This window comes from Heteronotia binoei, chromosome 15, assembly GCF_032191835.1.
Source record: "Heteronotia binoei isolate CCM8104 ecotype False Entrance Well chromosome 15, APGP_CSIRO_Hbin_v1, whole genome shotgun sequence".
In the NCBI taxonomy this organism is placed as follows: Eukaryota; Metazoa; Chordata; class Lepidosauria; order Squamata; family Gekkonidae; genus Heteronotia; species Heteronotia binoei.
Window position 1 is genome coordinate 55,378,419 of NC_083237.1, and position 17,879 is coordinate 55,396,297.

At 46.6% G+C, this 17,879-nt stretch overlaps 1 protein-coding gene across 2 annotated transcripts in view; it reads right to left on the bottom strand.

The window, feature by feature from the left end:
- The window catches only part of CRHR1 (corticotropin releasing hormone receptor 1), a 146,335-nt gene that overhangs the window by 84,622 nt on the left and 43,834 nt on the right, over window positions 1–17,879 (bottom strand). For both annotated transcript variants that reach the window (XR_009556242.1, XM_060256115.1), the window contains exon 2: window positions 14,587–14,671. Coding sequence is in view for 1 of the 2 variants with exons in the window: in XM_060256115.1 (XP_060112098.1) it covers window positions 14,587–14,671 (85 nt within the window). In the remaining variant the exon portion in view is untranslated. The remainder of the gene's footprint in view (window positions 1–14,586; window positions 14,672–17,879) is intronic.

A 17,879-nucleotide genomic window follows, 5' to 3' on the forward strand; every position in this document is an offset into this window, starting at 1 on the left:
CCAGAAGGAAAATGTGCTTTTGGGCGTGATAGGTGGGGCGTTCTGTTGCGCATAGCCCCAATTTTTTTTAGGGACTGATTATGGACATGCTGTAACTTAAATTAAATTTGAGTCCAGGGGGCCTTCAATGCGTGAATTTTCATTTAACTGTTGTACAGCACCCTGAGCCCTGCCTTCCAGGTCTAGAAACTGACGTTAATAATAGCTAATCATTCAAGATAAAGTTTAATTCTGCTACCATATTACTTTGATAGTGTCTGAGATTTCCCCCCCCCCTTTCAATAATGAATTCACTTCCACTGGCTGTCTTCCATGGATGATGTAAGGGCCAAGAAAGGGAATCTAGAATGTGAATCTGTGAAATTTTCGATAGAAACGACTGAGCAATTCTTCTTTTTCTGCGTCATTTATTTGGATCTGAGAAGAAAATTTCTGGCTCCTCACCTGAATAAGAAGCCTGTTCACTCACCTATCATTTAACTAACTATCACTCTGCTAGCAGACCTGGATTTTAATATAATATTAGATGTGCGCAAACATGTAGCTGCTGCAATTCAACATTGTTTGTTTTAACGGATATTCAACAGCAACAACTGTTTTGTTGTATTGTCTTTTTTCTGTTTGGACAGCCTATTGGGAAACTAACAGAGTACTTGAAAAGTTATGGAGTGAGACAGCAAAATTAGTTCACCTTGAAGACTGACCACTGGCCAAACTAGCCCAACATATTCACTGTGACAGGATCTCCTTAGAGTTTCAGACGAAGGTCTTTCCTAGTCTGAAGGAGGAGAAGATGATGACTGCAGATTTATACCCCGTTCTTCTTTCTGAATTAGAGTCTCAGAATGGCTTACAATCTCCTTTATCTTCTTCCCCACAAAAGACACCTGTGAGGTGGGTGGGACTGAGGGAGCTCTCCCAGAAGGCTGCCCTTTCAAGGACAACTCCTGCGAGAGCTATGGCTGACCCAAGGCCATTCCAGCAGCTGCAAGTGGAGGAGTGGGGAATCCAGAAGCTGCCCTTTCAGGACAACTCCTGCGAGAGCTATGGCTGACCCAAGGCCATTCCAGCAGCTGCAAGTGGAGGAGTGGGGAATCAAACCCCGGTTCTCCAGATAAGAGTCCACTGTCCACGCACTTAACCATTACACCAGACTGGCTCTCTATATGTCCTGAGATGCTGAGGGAAGAACTTAGGATCACCTGCGTCCAAAGGTATCCTTCTTCCCCTGCTGAATAGACTAAAATGTGTATTTGCAGACCACGGCCCAAGAAGGAGGCTGAGGAACGGAGGAAGAAATGAAGCACAGTTACTAACAGCCTTAAGAAAATACTTCTGTGCTTCAGAATGTATGTTAGCCCTGGATTGCTTTAATTTAGTTCAGGTTTTCATTTTTTTTTAAAAAAGCAGACATTCTCTGACTGCTTTAAGAGCAAGTATCTTGTCGTTTCTGGAAATAACATGAGTCAGTGTTCTGGGCTGGAGAAATGGCAACACTTCCTCTAATCGTGGTTGACAAAATACCTGGAGTCAAACTCACACATGATAAAAGATCTAGGACTCCTGAAGATTTCCAAAGCGAGCAGCAGTGCTGCCTCTGAGCGGGGCAGGCTTGCATGGGCCCCAACTGATGTAAATCGATCTATTTTAATACCGCCGATACACTGCGCACCCTATTACCTTGTCCTGGTACATGTACGTGCACACACACACACACATGCACACACATTTCTTTACTGCCAGGGGTGGAATTCTAGCAGGAGTTCCTTTGCATATTAGGCTGCACCCCCCTGATGTAGCCAATCCTCCAAGAGCTAACGAAAAAGAGCCTTGTAAGCTCTTGGAGGATTGGCTACATCAGGGGGTGTGTGGCCTGACATGCAAAGGAGCTCCTGCTAGAATTCCGCCCATGTTTACTGCAAAAATTTCAGGCAGAGAAGAGACCTTCCTGCAATATCATTTGTCATGAGCAAAGGTCATTATCTCCATCATGCAGACTTCTGTGTCCCAGCCCTTTCCCCACCTTTCTGGATTCAGTCAGTAACTGAAATTTCTATTGAGAAATACAGTAACCCTCTGCATTCACAGATATATGTTTAGCAAGCTTCACCCCTTACGGTCAGGGGTCATTTTGTAGAAAAAGAGGCGCCAGAGCTCATTTGCACAACTCATTTGCATATGCCACACAACCCCGACATCACCGGAAGGTGCACTAAATTATATCAGCTCAGCAGCTACCTTAAAAATGCTTCTTGAATTATAATTGCCAGAATATAAACCTGACTCCCATCCAGTGTTCCCTCTAAGCTGAGTTAGCGTGAGCTAGCTCACAGATTTTTAGCCTCCAGCTCCACCATTTTTATCTTAGCTCAGGAAGGATGATCCCCGAGCACACTAATTTATGCAGCAGCTCACAACTTTAATGCAGCAGCTCACAAAGCAGATGTTTGCTCACAAGACTCTGCAACTTAAGAAGGAACATTGCTCCATCATACTTAAATTAAATTACACCAGTTGGTGTAGTGGTTAAGTGTGCGGGCTCTATCTGGGAGAACCGGGTTTGATTCCCCACTCCTCCACTTGCACCTGCTGGAATGGCCTTGGTCAGCCATACGTCTGGCAGAGGTTGTCCTTGAAAGGGCAGCTGCTGTGAGAGCCCTCTCAGCCCCATCCACCTCACAGGGTGCCTGTTGTGGGGGAGGGAGATAAAGGAGATTGTGAGCCGCTCCGAGACTCTTGAGTGGAGGGCGGAATATAAATCCAATGCTCACATTGCGGGGGTGTGAAAACAACTCAATGGCTGCGATCGCACACACAAAATAATGCCTTTCAATCCACTTTCAGTGCACTTTCCAACTGGGGTTTGCCATTTCACACAGACCAATTCGCACTCACCCTATGTTGCTCTTAGGTTCGTCTTCTCACGCAGCGTCTTCCGATTCCCACTGCCTCAGCTCCCAGGGCTTCAGAAACCACTAAAAACAGTTTCTATTTGCTGCGCTTAAACAGCAATCTTTGCTGCAGCCCCGGGCAGACAGTGGGAAATTGGAAGGAGCGCGTGCTGAGAAGATGAACCTGAGAGCGCCGTTAGGGTGAGTGCAAAATCAGTCACAGTAAAATCCAGTTGGACAGTGTACTGAAAGTGGATGGAAAGGCATTATTTAGTGTGCGACCGCAGCAGTATTTACTGCAGGGGTGTCAAACTCATTTGCTATGAGGGCCAGATCTGATATAAAATGAGACCTTGTGGGGCCCGGCCATGCATGTCATAAAATGTTGTGCCAGGTAGCAGAGATACTAAACTTTATAAAGGACACAGACAAGCACAATTAAAGTTTTAATGCCTAAAACATTAGCAGTTGTTGGTCTTAAAGGTGCTTTCCTTGTATCTCTCCCATGGGATCCAGGGAACTGGGCAAAGGAAGCTCTGGCTCTTTCCTTCCTTCCCCAGGGGACCAGCAGGGGGAGGAGCCTCAGCCAATAGAAGGAAGAGAGGCTTGGTTCAGTAGCTCTGCTGTGCAATTGAGAAAGCCTGGCAAAGCAAGCTCTCCCCCCTCTTCCCAAAGGTGGAGCCTCAGCCGATGGAGAAAATACAGTTTTTGCTCTGTAGCTCATGTGCAAGCCTGGCAAAGCAAGTTGTGATGCAGAAGGAAGCAAAAGCTCCCCGGGCCACATGTTTGACACCCCTGATGTAAAGACAATTGATAAGAACATTAGTTTAGGGTTGCAGCTGAGGTCCAGTGGCACAGCATCTGCACTGCATGCAGAAAGTCCACAGATTCTGTTTCAGCATCTCCACATAAACTAGATTAGGTGGTAGATGATGGGAAAGACTTCTGCCTCAGAATCAGGTAGCTTAATTTGTATATATCTGATTGAGTTTTCCTTAGCGGACAAGTCTTTCTCAGTGCCTGTCCTCCCTGCTGCCCAATTCTGCAGACTCCACATATTGGCACGGTATCAAGAAACACATTTCAGTAATCTGCAAATGGCATATTTCAATAAAGTAATGTATCACTTCCCCCAGTGGAAATACAACCCCAATATTGCAAGAGGAAGAAAAACGTACACAGTTTCAAGGTTCAAAACAGGCATGCGCCAGATTCATTAGCAGCCCCACACACAGCTGCTATGAGAAACAGAGGCAGATCGCTGGGCAAAATAGCGGTTAACCCTTTCTTCCAAGTAACGATATAAATTGCCCCCTCCTTGAAGCAAGCACTGGTGGGGGAGGGAGCAGGCTTTTTTGTAGCAGGAACTCATTTACATATTAGGCCACACCCCCTGATGTAGCCAACCCTCCAAGAGCTTACAGGGTTCTTAGTAAAGGGCTACTGTAAGCTCTTGGAGGATTGGTTACATCAGGGGTGTGCGGCCTAATATGCAAAAGAGTTCCTGCTACAAAAAATGGCCTGGAAGGGAGACAATATAGGGCACCTGCATTATCCACCTAGGTCACCAAACAAACCAGGAATAATTACTAATACCAGTTTTGTAAATAAACAGTGACATTTGTTAGCCAATAGCGCTTTCAATAGTAAATATACGAACCCCAGTCTCAAACATATAGCATATATATGTGTTGACACAGATGGATCTTTAAAGGCAAAGAAGCTCAAAGTGATCTCGTAAAACAACATCGTGAGAATCTTTCTAATATCCATAAAGCTGGCATCAGTAGTTGGACATCTCAGCCACCTCCGATGAACTTGCCAGCTGCAGGGGTGGAATTCTAGCAGGAGCTCCTTTGCATATCAGGCCACACACCCCTGATGTAGCCAGTCCTCAAAGAGCTTACAAAAAAGAGCCTTGTAAGCTCTTGGAGGATTGGCTACATCAGGGGTGTGTGGCCTAACAGGCAAAGGAGCTCCTGCTAGAATTCCACCCCTGGCTAGCTGATTTGCTCTTTTCAGTCATCTTCCTCGTGGAGGGGTTAATAGCAGTCCACAGTTTTCATGTTCCAAGCCACTTGAAAGAATCAACATCAACAAACACAACATTTTCTCAGGATATTGTGCTCGTTCATGCTGTTGATTCTTACAAGAGGCTTGGAATGTGAAAATTGTGGACTGTTATTAACCCCTCCACGAGGAAGACGATTGAAAAGAGCTAATCAGTAGCAAGCTTCGTCACAGTGGGCTGAGACGTCCAGCTGCTGATTCCAACTTTGGCACTTTATGGATATTGAAAGACCCTAGAGGCATTTTGGCACAAGTGCTTTATTGTCCTGGATCACTGTGAGCTTCTCTGCCTTTAATGATCTGTCCCCAGCAATACATATATATGCTATATCAGGGGTAGCCAAACTTGCTTAATGTAAGAGCCACAAAGAATAAATGCCAGATGTCTGAGAGCCCCAAGACATGAATGTCAGATGTCTGAGAGCTGCAAGACAGGAAGAAAGGATGGAAGGCAAATAGATGGGGGAGGTGAAGGTGGAAAGAAAGCAACTTTAATTTTAAATGCATTCTCCAAACTGCCAGCTGGCTTGGCTTGGGGAAGTGATTTAAAGAGAGAAATGCCTTCTCCAAGCTGGCCAATGGGGCAGTGGGGGCTTCAAGAATCACACAATATGTGTGAAAGAACCACATGTGGCTCCCGAGCTATAGCCTGGCCACCCTGTGCTATATGTTGATATGATGATGATGATGATGATATTGGATTTATATCCCACCCTCCACTCCAAATTTCAGATTCTCAGAGCGGCTCACAATCCCCTTTATCTTCCTCTCCCACAACAGACACCCTGTGAGGTGGGTGGGGTTGAGAGAGCTCTCACAGCAGCTGCCCTTTTAAGGACAACTCCTACAAGTGTTATGACTGAACCAAGGCCATTCCAGCAGCTGCAAGTGGAGGAGTGGGGAATCAAACCCGGTTCTCCCAGATAAGAGTCTGCACACTTAACCATTACAGGGGAATAAGGTCTATGAGAGCTATGGCTGACCCAAGGCCATTCCGGCAGGTGCAAGTGGAGGAGTGGAGAATCAAACCTGGTTCTCCCAGATAAGAGTCTGCACACTTAACCACTACAGGGGAAGAAGGTCTATGAGAGCTATGGCTGACCCAAGGCCATTCCAGGAGCTACAAGTGGAGGAGCGGGGAATCAAACCCGGTTCTCCCAGATAAGAGTCTGCACACTTAACCATTACAGGGGAAGAAGGTCTATGAGAGCTATGGCTGACCCAAGTCCATTCTAGCAGCTGCAAGTGGAGGAGTGGGGAATCAAACCCGGTTCTCCCAGATAAGAGTCTGCACACTTAACCACTACAGGGGAAGAAGGTCTATGAGAGCTATGGCTGACCCAAGGCCATTCCAGCAGCTGCAAGTGGAGGAGTGGGGAATCAAACCCGGTTCTCCCAGATAAGAGTCTGAGCACTTAATCACTACACCGAACAACTGCTTTGAGATTGGGGTTATTATATTAATTATTGAAAGTGGTATTGACTAAAAATTTTAATGTTTATTTACAATACAGGCATTAGTAACTATTCTTGTTTTTCATTACCATAGGCTTTCCCCCATGCTTTTGGCCGATTATCCCCCCAGGTAACAGCTGGCTTCTCCTCTTTGGGGGAGGCGGGGCAGGGAGAAGGCAGGCCGCCATTGTCCCTGCAGCCTCATCTGACCAGGACTGACTCACCTGCTGCAAATGCCAATATTTAATTTCAGGCAGCAGTTTTGCACAGCCCTGTAAATGAGCTGCTCGGCAGAAGCATCCATCATCCCGCCGCCACAGAGCCCATCCATCAGTCCGAAAAGGAGCCCGGGATGCCCGAGAACAGCAAGACACTGCCAGATGTTGCCCGAGCCCATCTTTGTGTCTTTTTGCTGAAGGAAGGACCTGTGGGTTTGCGTAGCTGTGCCTCCGGCATTTGCATTGTCATACCGAGGGGGAAAAAGGGTTGTCAAAGTAAAAGCACAAGTCAGCACAATAGGAGTTGAGAGATTCCTGGAGATTCGGGGGGGGGGGGTGCAGCCTGGGAAGGGTGAGGCTTGGGAGAAGAAGAAGAAGAAGAAGAAGAAGAAGAAGAAGAAGAAGAAGAAGAAGAAGAAGAAGAAGAAGAAGAAGAAGAAGAAGAAGAAGATGATATTGGATTTATATCCTGCCCTCCACTCCAAAGAGTCTCAGAGCGGCTCACAATCTCCTTTCCCTTCCTCCCCCACAACAGACACCCTGTGAGGTAGATGAAGATATTGGATTTATATCCCGCCCTCCACTCTGAAGAGTCTCAGAGTGGCTCACAATCTCCTTTACCTTCCTCCCCCACAACAGACACCCTGTGAGGTGGGTGGGGCTGGAGAGGGCTCTCACAGCAGCTGCCTTTTCAAGGACAACCTCTGCCAGAGCTATGGCTGACCCAAGGCCATGCTAGCAGGTGCAAGTGGAGGAGTGGGGAATCAAACCCGGTTCCCAGATAAGAGTCCGCACACTTAACCACTACACCAAACTGGCTCTGAGGAGAGGGACCTCAGCAGGGTAAAATGCCCTCCAAAGCAGCCCTTTTCTTCAGATGCTTGAAACTGTATATCCTGTATGTCTTTTCAGAAGCTACTGGACTCCAATTTTGATTTTATTGTTGGAGTTTTGTGTGTGTGTGTGCGCGCATCTGGAAGTCATGGCGACCTCTGATGACTCATCCCTACCAGGGGCCTGGAGGATCTTCAGAGATGAGGGTGGCCAAACTATGGCTCTTTCACACATGTTGTGTGGCTCCCAAAGCCGCCACTGCCCCATCAGCCGGCTTGGCGAAGGCATTTCTCTTTTGAAATCATTATTTCTTCAAGCCAAGCCAGCCAGCAGCTTGGAGAAGGCATTTAAAGTTAAAGTTGCTTTCTTTCCACCTCTCCCTCCCCCATCTTCCTTCCTTCCTTCTTTCCTGCCTGCCTGCTCTCAAACATCCAACATCCATGTCTTTCAGGTCTCAAACATGATGTTTATTCTGTGTGGCTCTTACATTAAGGAAGTTTGGCTATCCCTGTCCTATATGAACTAGCAGTGGAAGAGGTTATTCTAGCAGGCTATCCGGGCAGCATCATTTTGCAACATTATTCCATAACATCGATTGCAAAACTGTAATTCCAGGAGATCTCCAAGTCCCACCTGGAAGCAACCCCAAGGCAGAGAGTAGTTAGCTTTTGCACCGATCGCCTCAAGCTGTAGGTTAGAAGCCCTTGGGGGTTTGTGAGAGATCAGCTGGCATCCAGAGAGGTGCCTGCTGCTGCAGCAAGACCCAAATGTGCAAAGACCGGGGGGTTATGCAAGTGAAATAAAATCCCTGCTTCTACAGTGCCGAACTCCTCGACGAGGAATATCTCAGCCCTTGATTCCAGAGATTTGCTAGGAATTAATCGCCTTCCTCCTTTGAGCGGGAAAGAAAGCGAGCTGCCAAACCTCAAGGAAGCAACCCGATAAATCCGTGCTGTGCTATGAAATAGCTGACAAAACAACTGCTTGAATTAAAGCTACACAAAAGTCTTATGAATAAATACGGAGGGAAACAGATGCCGCTTCTTATCATTTGCTGACTCAAATCGGAGATTTTAGTTCGTGCCCAGAAAGACTGTGAGCCGTACTGCCTGAAAAAGGCAGGGGTTACCAAATGTTACTTCTTCTCCTCACCCCACCCCAAGGACTGTTTTGCCCTTCTAGCCATCAAAGGTAAAGGTAGTCCCCTGTGCAAGCACCAGTCGTTTTCGACTCTAGGGTGACGTTGCTTTCACAATGTTTTCATGACAGACTATTTCCTTCCTCCCCGCCTCCCTCCCTCTCTTCCTTCTTTCCTTCCTGTCTTGTGACTCTCAAGCATTTGACGTTTATTTTCTGTGGCTCTTATGTTAAGAAAGTTTGGCCACCCCCGGGCTAGAGTGTTGGGCTAGATCCGGGAGAGCCAGTTTGGATTCTCCGCTCTCTGCCCCAGAAGCTTGCTGGGTGACCTTCAGTCACTCTCACTCAACAACTCTCAGTCTCAGGGTTGTACGAGGATAAAACGGTGGAGCAGAAAATGATGGAAGTCACTTCCAGTTCCCATAGTGGAGAAAGACAGAGTATAAATGAAGCCAATGGATCAATCAATCAAATAGTCAAGTAAGGAAGTGGTGGCAAAGGCACCAGAATTTGCGCATGCTAATATCCATTCATCACAGCCCCCAGACGTGTGTGTGGAGTATCAGTATGCAGGGCTTGCTGCCGAGCGTACAACTCTGCCCGCACTCACCCACCAAACAACACTGAATCGCTAAATGTAATTCTCTGTCTCCTTCTGCTAAAATCTACCCATCCCACAGAACTCATTTCATGGAATATTGGAAATATAGATTTGTAGCAGGCAAAGATGGGTTCAGGAGAATTTGCTCACAGATTCTTCCCCGTCCACCTTTTCGTTTTGCGCTTACGAGACGTTAGGGAACACTCAACCAATCCATGTCGGCAAGAGGTCGCTGGAAGTCCTCTTTAGGGATAAGTGCAACCTGGCCCTCTACAACTTAGCCAAAAGTTAGCCCTGAACTTTGTAATGTTAAAACCCAAATCTACCCCAGGGTGTTAAAGCAGCAAATTTGTGTTGGCTGTGGTTCTGTCTGATAGGTGCTATGATGTCAGAGAAGTCAAGCCAATGACAGCCAGCGGGCAGGACACTAGGATGGCAGATTCATTTGCATGAGAAACAAAGATGCTATGATATCAGAACAGTTAAGCCAATGACAGCCAGAGGGCAGGACACTAGGACGGCAGATTTGTTTGCATAAGAAACAAAGATGCTGTGATGTCAGAGCAGCTAAGCCAATAACGGCCAGAGGGCAAAACTCTAGGACAAAGGATTCATTTGCATAAGAAACCTATCTGTAATGAAGGACAGGCCCCTTGCAGGCTCCAAGGGAATCAAAATAGCTGATCTAGTGTTACTGGTTTTAGGGGCACTCTTAGCAAGGATAAAAACAAAGGAAAGACAAACAAGCAGTTGAAACAGAAGCAGAGAGGAGGAGGGCAAGTGGGTCGAGAAGGATAGTCCATGACGTTCACAGACCATCACACTTGGCATCCTCTTTGTTAGTTTTAAATGTCCGCAAGATCCCTGGAAAAACAAGGCCCTTTGGAGAAGGGGGAGGGGAAGAGCTGGGACCAGTAATTGAGCCTGCAACTCACAGCCTTTGGCAAGAATAACAACAGAATCCACACAACAAAATTTGACAAAACAGCATGAAACCAGTGTCTGCAGGTAATAACGAGGTGCTGCTAAAATTCAGGGGGAAAGTTACAAGCCAATCATGAAATTGCTAATTGATAAAATGCATGCAGCCCAGGGGTGGCCAAACTGCAGCTTAGGAGCCACATGTGGTTCTTTCATACATATTGTGCAGCTCTTGAAGCCTCCACCACCCCATTGGCTGGCTTGGAGAAGGCATTTGGTTCTTTAACCCACTTCAAAACAAGCCGGCTGGTTCGTTAAAGTTGCTTTCTTTCCACCTGTCCCTCCCTCCTCCCTCCACCATCTCCCTCCCTCCGTTCCTCCCTTCGTGTCTTGTGGCTCTCAAACAACTGACTTTTTAAACGTGCTTCTGCTGAATTCTCTCCACGTGCACACCCAAATTCAGCTCCTTTTCCCTTAAAAACAAATCAAGTGGATAGTCTTCATAGGTCTACAAAACAAATCTCCACCACTACTCCAAAATTCTCCAGACTTTACTTTCCAGTTCCAATTCCGTTTGCCAAAACCCAAATATGGATTTCCAGATAAGAAGCGCAATGCATAACCATCTGGCTAATTTGCTTTTAATGAATTGTAAAAAAGAGCCAGAATGATCTATCAGAGGCTCTGAGATTTCTTTGGCACAGAAGTTCAGACTGCTCGCTGGGCAGCGACCGGGCCGGTGCGCTGAGATTCTTTTACACTCCGCCTGCCGAGCCCGAATGCCAGTCCTTCTCCTCCAGCTCCCAATTCTCCTTTCGCATGGCTTGAATCAGAATGCCTTTGTGCTGATGCGCCTTGAAAACTGCCGAGTGCAACCGAATGACTACCCAAAATTAATGCACGGAAAGGAGTAATGGAAGCACGGAAGGGTCCGTTCATCAGGCAGGCAATGATCTTGCAAGTTAATTAACAGAAATTAGCACTGCCGTTTGCACAGTGCTCTCAGCCACTATTGCTGTAACCCAGTGCTGGCAGACACAAGACAAGGGGACTCAGCAGGCCCATTAGGGGGTCTAATGCAGCCTGTAGCATCCCCAGTACCAGAGTTGGCCTGACCACTAGGAAAATCTAGGTAACTGCCAGATTCTGAGGGCTGCCGAAAAGGAGATGCCTAGCATCTCCAGGTGGTAGGCAACAGGGCTTTTTTTGTAGCAGGAACTCCTTTGCATATTAGGCCATGCCTCCCTGATGTAGCCAATCCTCCAAGAGCTTACAGTAGGCCCTGTAATAACAGCCCTACAAGCTCCAGGAGGACTGGCTACATCAGGGTGTGTGTGGCCTAATAAGCAAAGGAGTTCCTGCTACAAAAAGAGCTCTGGTAGGCAATGTGCAAGACCTCCACCTGAGACCCTGAAGAGCTGCTGCCAATCAGAGCAGACGGGATGATTCGATTGATCAAGGATCTGACTCAGCTTCAGGGCTTTTTTTGTAGCAGGAGCTCCTTTGCATATTAGGCCACACACCCCTGATGTAGCCAATCCTCCTGGAGCTTACAGTAGGCCCTGTACGAAGAGTCCTGTAAGCTTTTGGGGGACTGGCTGTATCGGAGATGTGTGGCCTAATATGTAAAGGAGTTCCTGCTATAAAAAAGTTCCTGCTCAGCTTCATGTATTCAATAAATGCTATAGTGCAGGACAGGGAATGACAAGGGGTGATCAAGCCTGAAGGACTGCTCGTGAAGGAACATTAGGAAATGAGAAGGAAGAGCAGCTCATGGGAATGGTGGACAGTAGCAGTTTTTAGTAGTTTTAGCCAACATCTCCACCACTGCCCAGTAGGTTTGGATGCGGACCTTGGACCTCATGTTTTGGGAGGGGAGTTCAGCCCTCTGAACCATCGGAGTCGATTGCTGGGCTGCCAAGTCCAATTCAAGAAATATCTGGAGACTTTGGGGGTGGGGCCAGGAGACTTTGGGGGTGGGGCCAGGAGACAGGTTATGACAATTGAACTCCAGAGGGAGTTCTGGCCATCACATTTAAAGGGATCGTACACCTTTTAAATGCCTTCCCTCCGCTGGAAATAATAAAGCATGGGGCACCTTCTGTTGGGGCTCACAGAATTGGACCCCCTGGACCAATCTTTTTTGAAACTTGGAGGGTATTTTGCGGAGAGGCATTGGTTGCTATGATGCAAATATGGTGCCTCTACCTTAAAAAACAGCCCCCCCGCAGAGCTTCAGATACCCATGGATCAATTCTCCATCAGCCCCTATGGGAATCAGTCTCCATAGGGAATAATGGAGTGCCCAGCAGACATCCCCCCACCCCCACTTTCTGATGACCTTGAAGTAGGGGGAGGGCCTCCAAACCAGGGGATCCCCTTCCCCCACCTGGGGATTGGCAACCCTAGCCAACTGCCCCTACAGCAAGCCCATCCGTCCAACGGGCCCCTCTTCCTGTAAGAAGTTCTCACTTCGATGTCCATTCTACCAGCACTCTTGAGCACTGAGAGGACAGTCAATATGCTTAGGGTCCAGGGCTCTGTTTGGTGAGCCACTTAGAAATCCAGTAGACCCAGGCAGCTGGTTGGATGCTGGTGCTAGCGAACAGGCTCAGGGGGCATCCCTGATATGACAGGATACTCCAAGAGGCAGCTGTGTCAACAGAGTTTTGGTGGCGAGACTCTACCCTAGAGCAGTGGACCTCAACCTTCTTGGGATGGTGACCCACAAGTCCAAATTTACTTGGTATTTGTTCGCCTTTTTTATTTAAGAAATAAAATAGGTACACAACAAATCACCATAGCTATAGTGTCCAAATATAGATTGCAATAGAAAGAGAAAACAAATTTCATTTACATACAAAGAAATCTAATATCCAGCACTAGATAACACACGCCCAATGCAATCTATCCAGTAAGCCCAAGAACACACGATCCCATTTCTTAGAACCTCAACCATCTAAAATATTGGGCATCTATAGGAAGTATTTCTTTATTGGATAGGAGAGTCAAAACTAGTGACCATAACTCCAGATGATCTACATGGGACACTATACCATGAACCACAGGTTCTTTCTTTATGGTAGAGTTTTATCTCATCCCTGCTGGTAGCTCTTTCTTTCTTTCTTTCTTTCTTTCTTTCTTTCTTTCTTTCTTTCTTTCTTTCTTTCTTTCTTTCTTTCTTTCTTTCTTTCTTTCTTTCTTTCTTCTCTCCCTTCCCTCCTTCCTTCCTTCCTTCTTCCTCTCCCTTCCCTTCCCTCCCTCCCTCCTTCCCTCCCTCCCCTCTTTCTCTTTCTTTCTTTCTTTCTTTCTTTCTTTCTTTCTTTCTTTCTTTCTTTCTTTCTTTCTTTCTTTCTTTCTTTCTTTCTTTCTCCTCTCCCTTCCTTTCTCCTCTCCCTTCCTTCCTTCCTTCCTTCCTTCCTTCCTTCCTTCCTTCCTTCCTTCCTTCCTTCCTTCCTTCCTTCCTTCCTTCCTTCCTCCTCTCCCTTTCCTTCCCTCCTCCCCTCTTTCTTTCTTTCTTTCTTTCTTTCTTTCTTTCTTTCTTTCTTTCTTTCTTTCTTTCTTCCTTCCTTCCTTCCTTCCTTCCTTCCTCTCATAATATGGCTTACTTTAGCTCATGGTTAATAAGTTCAAAAATATGATATATGTACTTTTTCATATGAAGGTTAAAACTTTATAAACAATTATAATGAGTAAACTATATCGTTTACTATGTTCTACATTTGGTGCACGATTGTACTATATAATATATATGACCATTGTAGCTGACAATTTAAATGCAATAAAATATGTTTAAAAGAAAGAAAGAAAGCTTGGAGGAAGCAAGAAAACATGGTGGCAGCCACAAACACAGCTTCAAAAGGAGTCTGGAGAAACATACGAAGCAGAGGTCCATCAGTGGCTGTTAGCCACAAGGTATGGATGGAACAGTTTGTCTGGGGCAGTGATGCTCTGTATTCTTGGGGCTTGGAGGGCAATAGTGGAAGCGTTTCTGGAGTTCTGGCCCCACTGAAGGACCTCCTGATGGCCCCTTGGTTTTTGGCCACTGTGTGACACAGAGTGTTGGCCTAGATGGACAGTTATAATGATAACAATATAAGAGAAGCCACATTCTTGGCTTCTCTGACATTCTTAATGTTACAATGGGCCTTTTGCTCCCCTCTTCCTGCCTCTAATGGCAGCAGGCAGTGGGAAGAGGATGGATGAAGAGAATTCTGGCAGGGGAGATGACAGCAGCAACTGCCCTGAAGTCTCAAAGAGACAGGCAGAATATCTGGGCCGGCAACTGAGAACCTACTGAAACTGGGCCAGCAGACACAATCTGTGGCATTGAAAGCTAGAATGCTCCAAAGGTCTCTGGGTATTTTCATCACTTGTTCCCTTGCCATAGGGGATAACCATCCAGTGGGAAGGACGCCACTGCACAATGTCAGAGGTAAAGTAACAGGAAAATACTTACTGGTGCTGTTGTTGGCAGGAGACAGGTTCTCACAGAGCTCATCAGGGGTGGAAGCCGCAGCCAGGTTGATCCAGAAGAAAAGAGCCTGGTGAAGATAAGAGGTGGATGCTTTGAAGTCGTTAGGGAGGAAACGGATGGCACACACATCCCATGATCCTCTCACAATCAATAATTTCAACGCACAGATGGAGGCCAAATTCTTACAGACTGGGTGGAGTTTTGGAGTGGCCGCATTAAAGGAGCTTTCTGTTTTTCACTCAAACAGGAAACAGAGCAGGAACAAATATTCAAAATTTTGCCAGACATTCCAATTTTGTTACGCCGCCTACATGGTTTTTTTTTTGGGGGGGGGGGAATTGCCAGATTCAGGTTGAGAAATTCCTGGAGATTTGGGGATGGAGCCAGGAGAGGTACAATGCCACAGTCCACCTTCCAAAACATCTGTTTTCTGCAGGCGAAATGATCTCCGTAGACTGCAGATAAGCCGTAATTCTAGGAGATCCCCAGGCCCCACCTGGAGGCTGGCATCCCTATAACAAAGGGTGGAATTTTTGATCAACTTTAAAATTAGAATGTCTGTTTTTTGTTTTCATTTAGCAATTCTGTATTGTTCTGGCAGGTGTTAAATAGGAAGTCTTGTAAACTGTTAGTTGTCAAATACTAAGATATAATTATTGTCACCTGTCATTCAGTCGAATACCTGCTAAGCAAACATGATACGGCATCAATACAATCAGAGCAGGGACAATCTATGCACTATCTTGCCTGGAGCAATGAGTCACCACTCTAAGTTAAAGATGGCTAATATTTTGTGGCCCGTTGGCCTCTGTTTAAAGATAATTACCACCTTTATCAGCCTCTGTTAAAGGTAATTACCACCTCTATCATATGAAGGTGATCCTGTTTTTTTTTTTAAAACCCTTCAGCTACAGAATAATTCTGAGTCCAGTGGCACTTTCAAAACCAACAAAAGTTTATTCAAGTTATGAGCTTTCGTGTGCAGGGGTCGTTTTGCAGAAAAATAGGTGGCGGAGCTCATTAGCATAACACATTAGCATATGCAACCCTCCCCCAGCCCAAAGCAAGGATGCAAGAATCTCTGGGCCTGCAAGCGAGGCCTGGTTGGGCTGGCTAGAGATCCAGCCAGCCCAACCAGGCCTGACTCGCCTGGGGCTTTCCTTGGCCTCTCCCAGTCAAAAGGCCAGCAAGCCACCAGCCGCCCAAAATCACATAAGAAGCGGAGAAAGGGTGCCACTAGGTTCTCCAGGGGTTAATGAGGGCTGCTGGGCCTGGGGGTGTGGCAAAGCTCCTGGTGGCTGGCTAGCTGCCCGCTCTCCTAATTCAGGGATTGTTATGCAGCTGTGCCTACTATTCAATGGACAAGGTAGGTGGGGAAGAAGAGGGGGAACCCTCAGGAAGGTTCAGGAGCTGTGCTCCTGTGAGCTCCTGCTGAATCTAAGGCCTGTTTGTGTGCATGCACAAGTGCCACTGGACTCAAAAATTTGTTCTACTGCTTCAGACCAACACAGCTGCCCACCTGGATCTACCTTTAGCTACAAGTAGAAGAAGAAGAAGATATTGGATTTATATCCCGCCCTCCACTCTGAAGAGTCTCAGAGCGGCTCACAATCTCCTTTACCTTCCTCCCCCATAACAAACACCCTGTGAGGTGGGTGGGGCTGGAGAGGGCTCTCCCAGCAGCTGCCCTTTCAAGGACAACTTCTGCCAGAGCTATGGCTGACCCAAGGCCATTCCAGCAGGTGCAAGTGGAGGAGTGGGGAATCAAACCCGGTTCTCCCAGATAAGAGTCCACACACTTAACCACTACACCAAACTGGCTCTCCTGTAAGGCTGGAAGGATGCTTGAAATAAGGAAGATATTTGTTATGAACAGGATTGCCAAGTCCTTCCTGGCAACCGGTGGGGGATGGGGGGACGACTTATCAGTAGAAAAAAGAAGGCAGAAGCCACATTTCCAGCATCATACAGGAATTAATATAATCGTGCCAGCAACTTCCAGGTGACACTCTGGTATTCAGGCAAAAACGCTCTGGTAAGACCAGCTTCTACCATAGAGGTTTTGCCCAAATATCAGAGCATCAACCAGAAATCACTAACATTATGACATAATTTCCTGTGTGACATCAGTTACATGGCCTAGGCCAGGGGTACAGAACGTTGGCTCTCCAGATGTTTTTTTGTCTACGACTCCCATCAGCCCCAGCCAGCATGGCCAATGGCTGGGGCTGATGGGAGTTACAGGCAAAAAAAAATCTGGAGAGCCAACATTCCCTACCCCTGGCCTAGGCCTTCTTCTTTCTACTAAGTCCCCCCCACCAGCCAGCTGATTGGTTCAGTTCCTCCAGATAGCCATAGCGGCTGAGGCCTTCCCCTAATGTGACCTCCTGGTTCTGGGATTCAGAAGCCCCTAATGTGAAGTTTCCCCTCAGTCACCGTGGCTAGTAGCTGTTGATGGACGCATCCTCCATGAATCGATCTAATCCCATTTTAAAGCTATTTATTCCTGTCACCATCGCTACATCCTCTGGCAAGCAAATTCAACATCTGAATCACTCTCTGCATAAAGTAGTATTTCCTTTTGTCCAACCGGAGCTGACTGCCCATCAGTTTCATTGGATGCTCTCAAGTTCTAGTATTTTGGGAGGGGAAAAGTTCCCTTTGTCCACTCTTTTCAGCCCACACATAATTTTAGAAACCTCTATCACATCCCCCTTCGTTGTCTCTTTTCTAAATGGAAAAGTCCCAGACACTTCAGCCTTTCCTCACAGGGAAGGTGCTCCAATGCCGTAACCATCTTGGTTGCCTTCCTCTGTAGTAGATGGAATTCTGAGAGAGTGACTAAATCAGGGTCAGCCAGTTTCCTTCACGGAACTCACATTTCCTCAGCTCAAGTCTACCCCTACGTTTTCAAAAATTAATGCATGTATTAACCTTTTTTACAACGCAAAGTAGCCAAAATGTGGCTACTTCTGACAGGACCTAACAGAGAATGTCCTGGACTATGTGGCCCAGTCTAACCCAACCTAGTCAGATCCAGTGTTCCCTCTAAGCCAAGTTAGCGTGAGCTAGCTCACAGTTTTTTAGCCTCTGGTTCACACATTTTTGTCTTAGCTCAAGAAAAATGGCCCCAGAGCGAACTTATCTATGCAGCAGCTCACAACTTTAATACCAGTAGCTCACTAAGCCAAGTTTTTGTTCACAAGACCCAACAGCTTTATATGATATTTGACCCTGAAAGAACTCCAGTTTTCTGGGTTACCCCTCTGAGGATG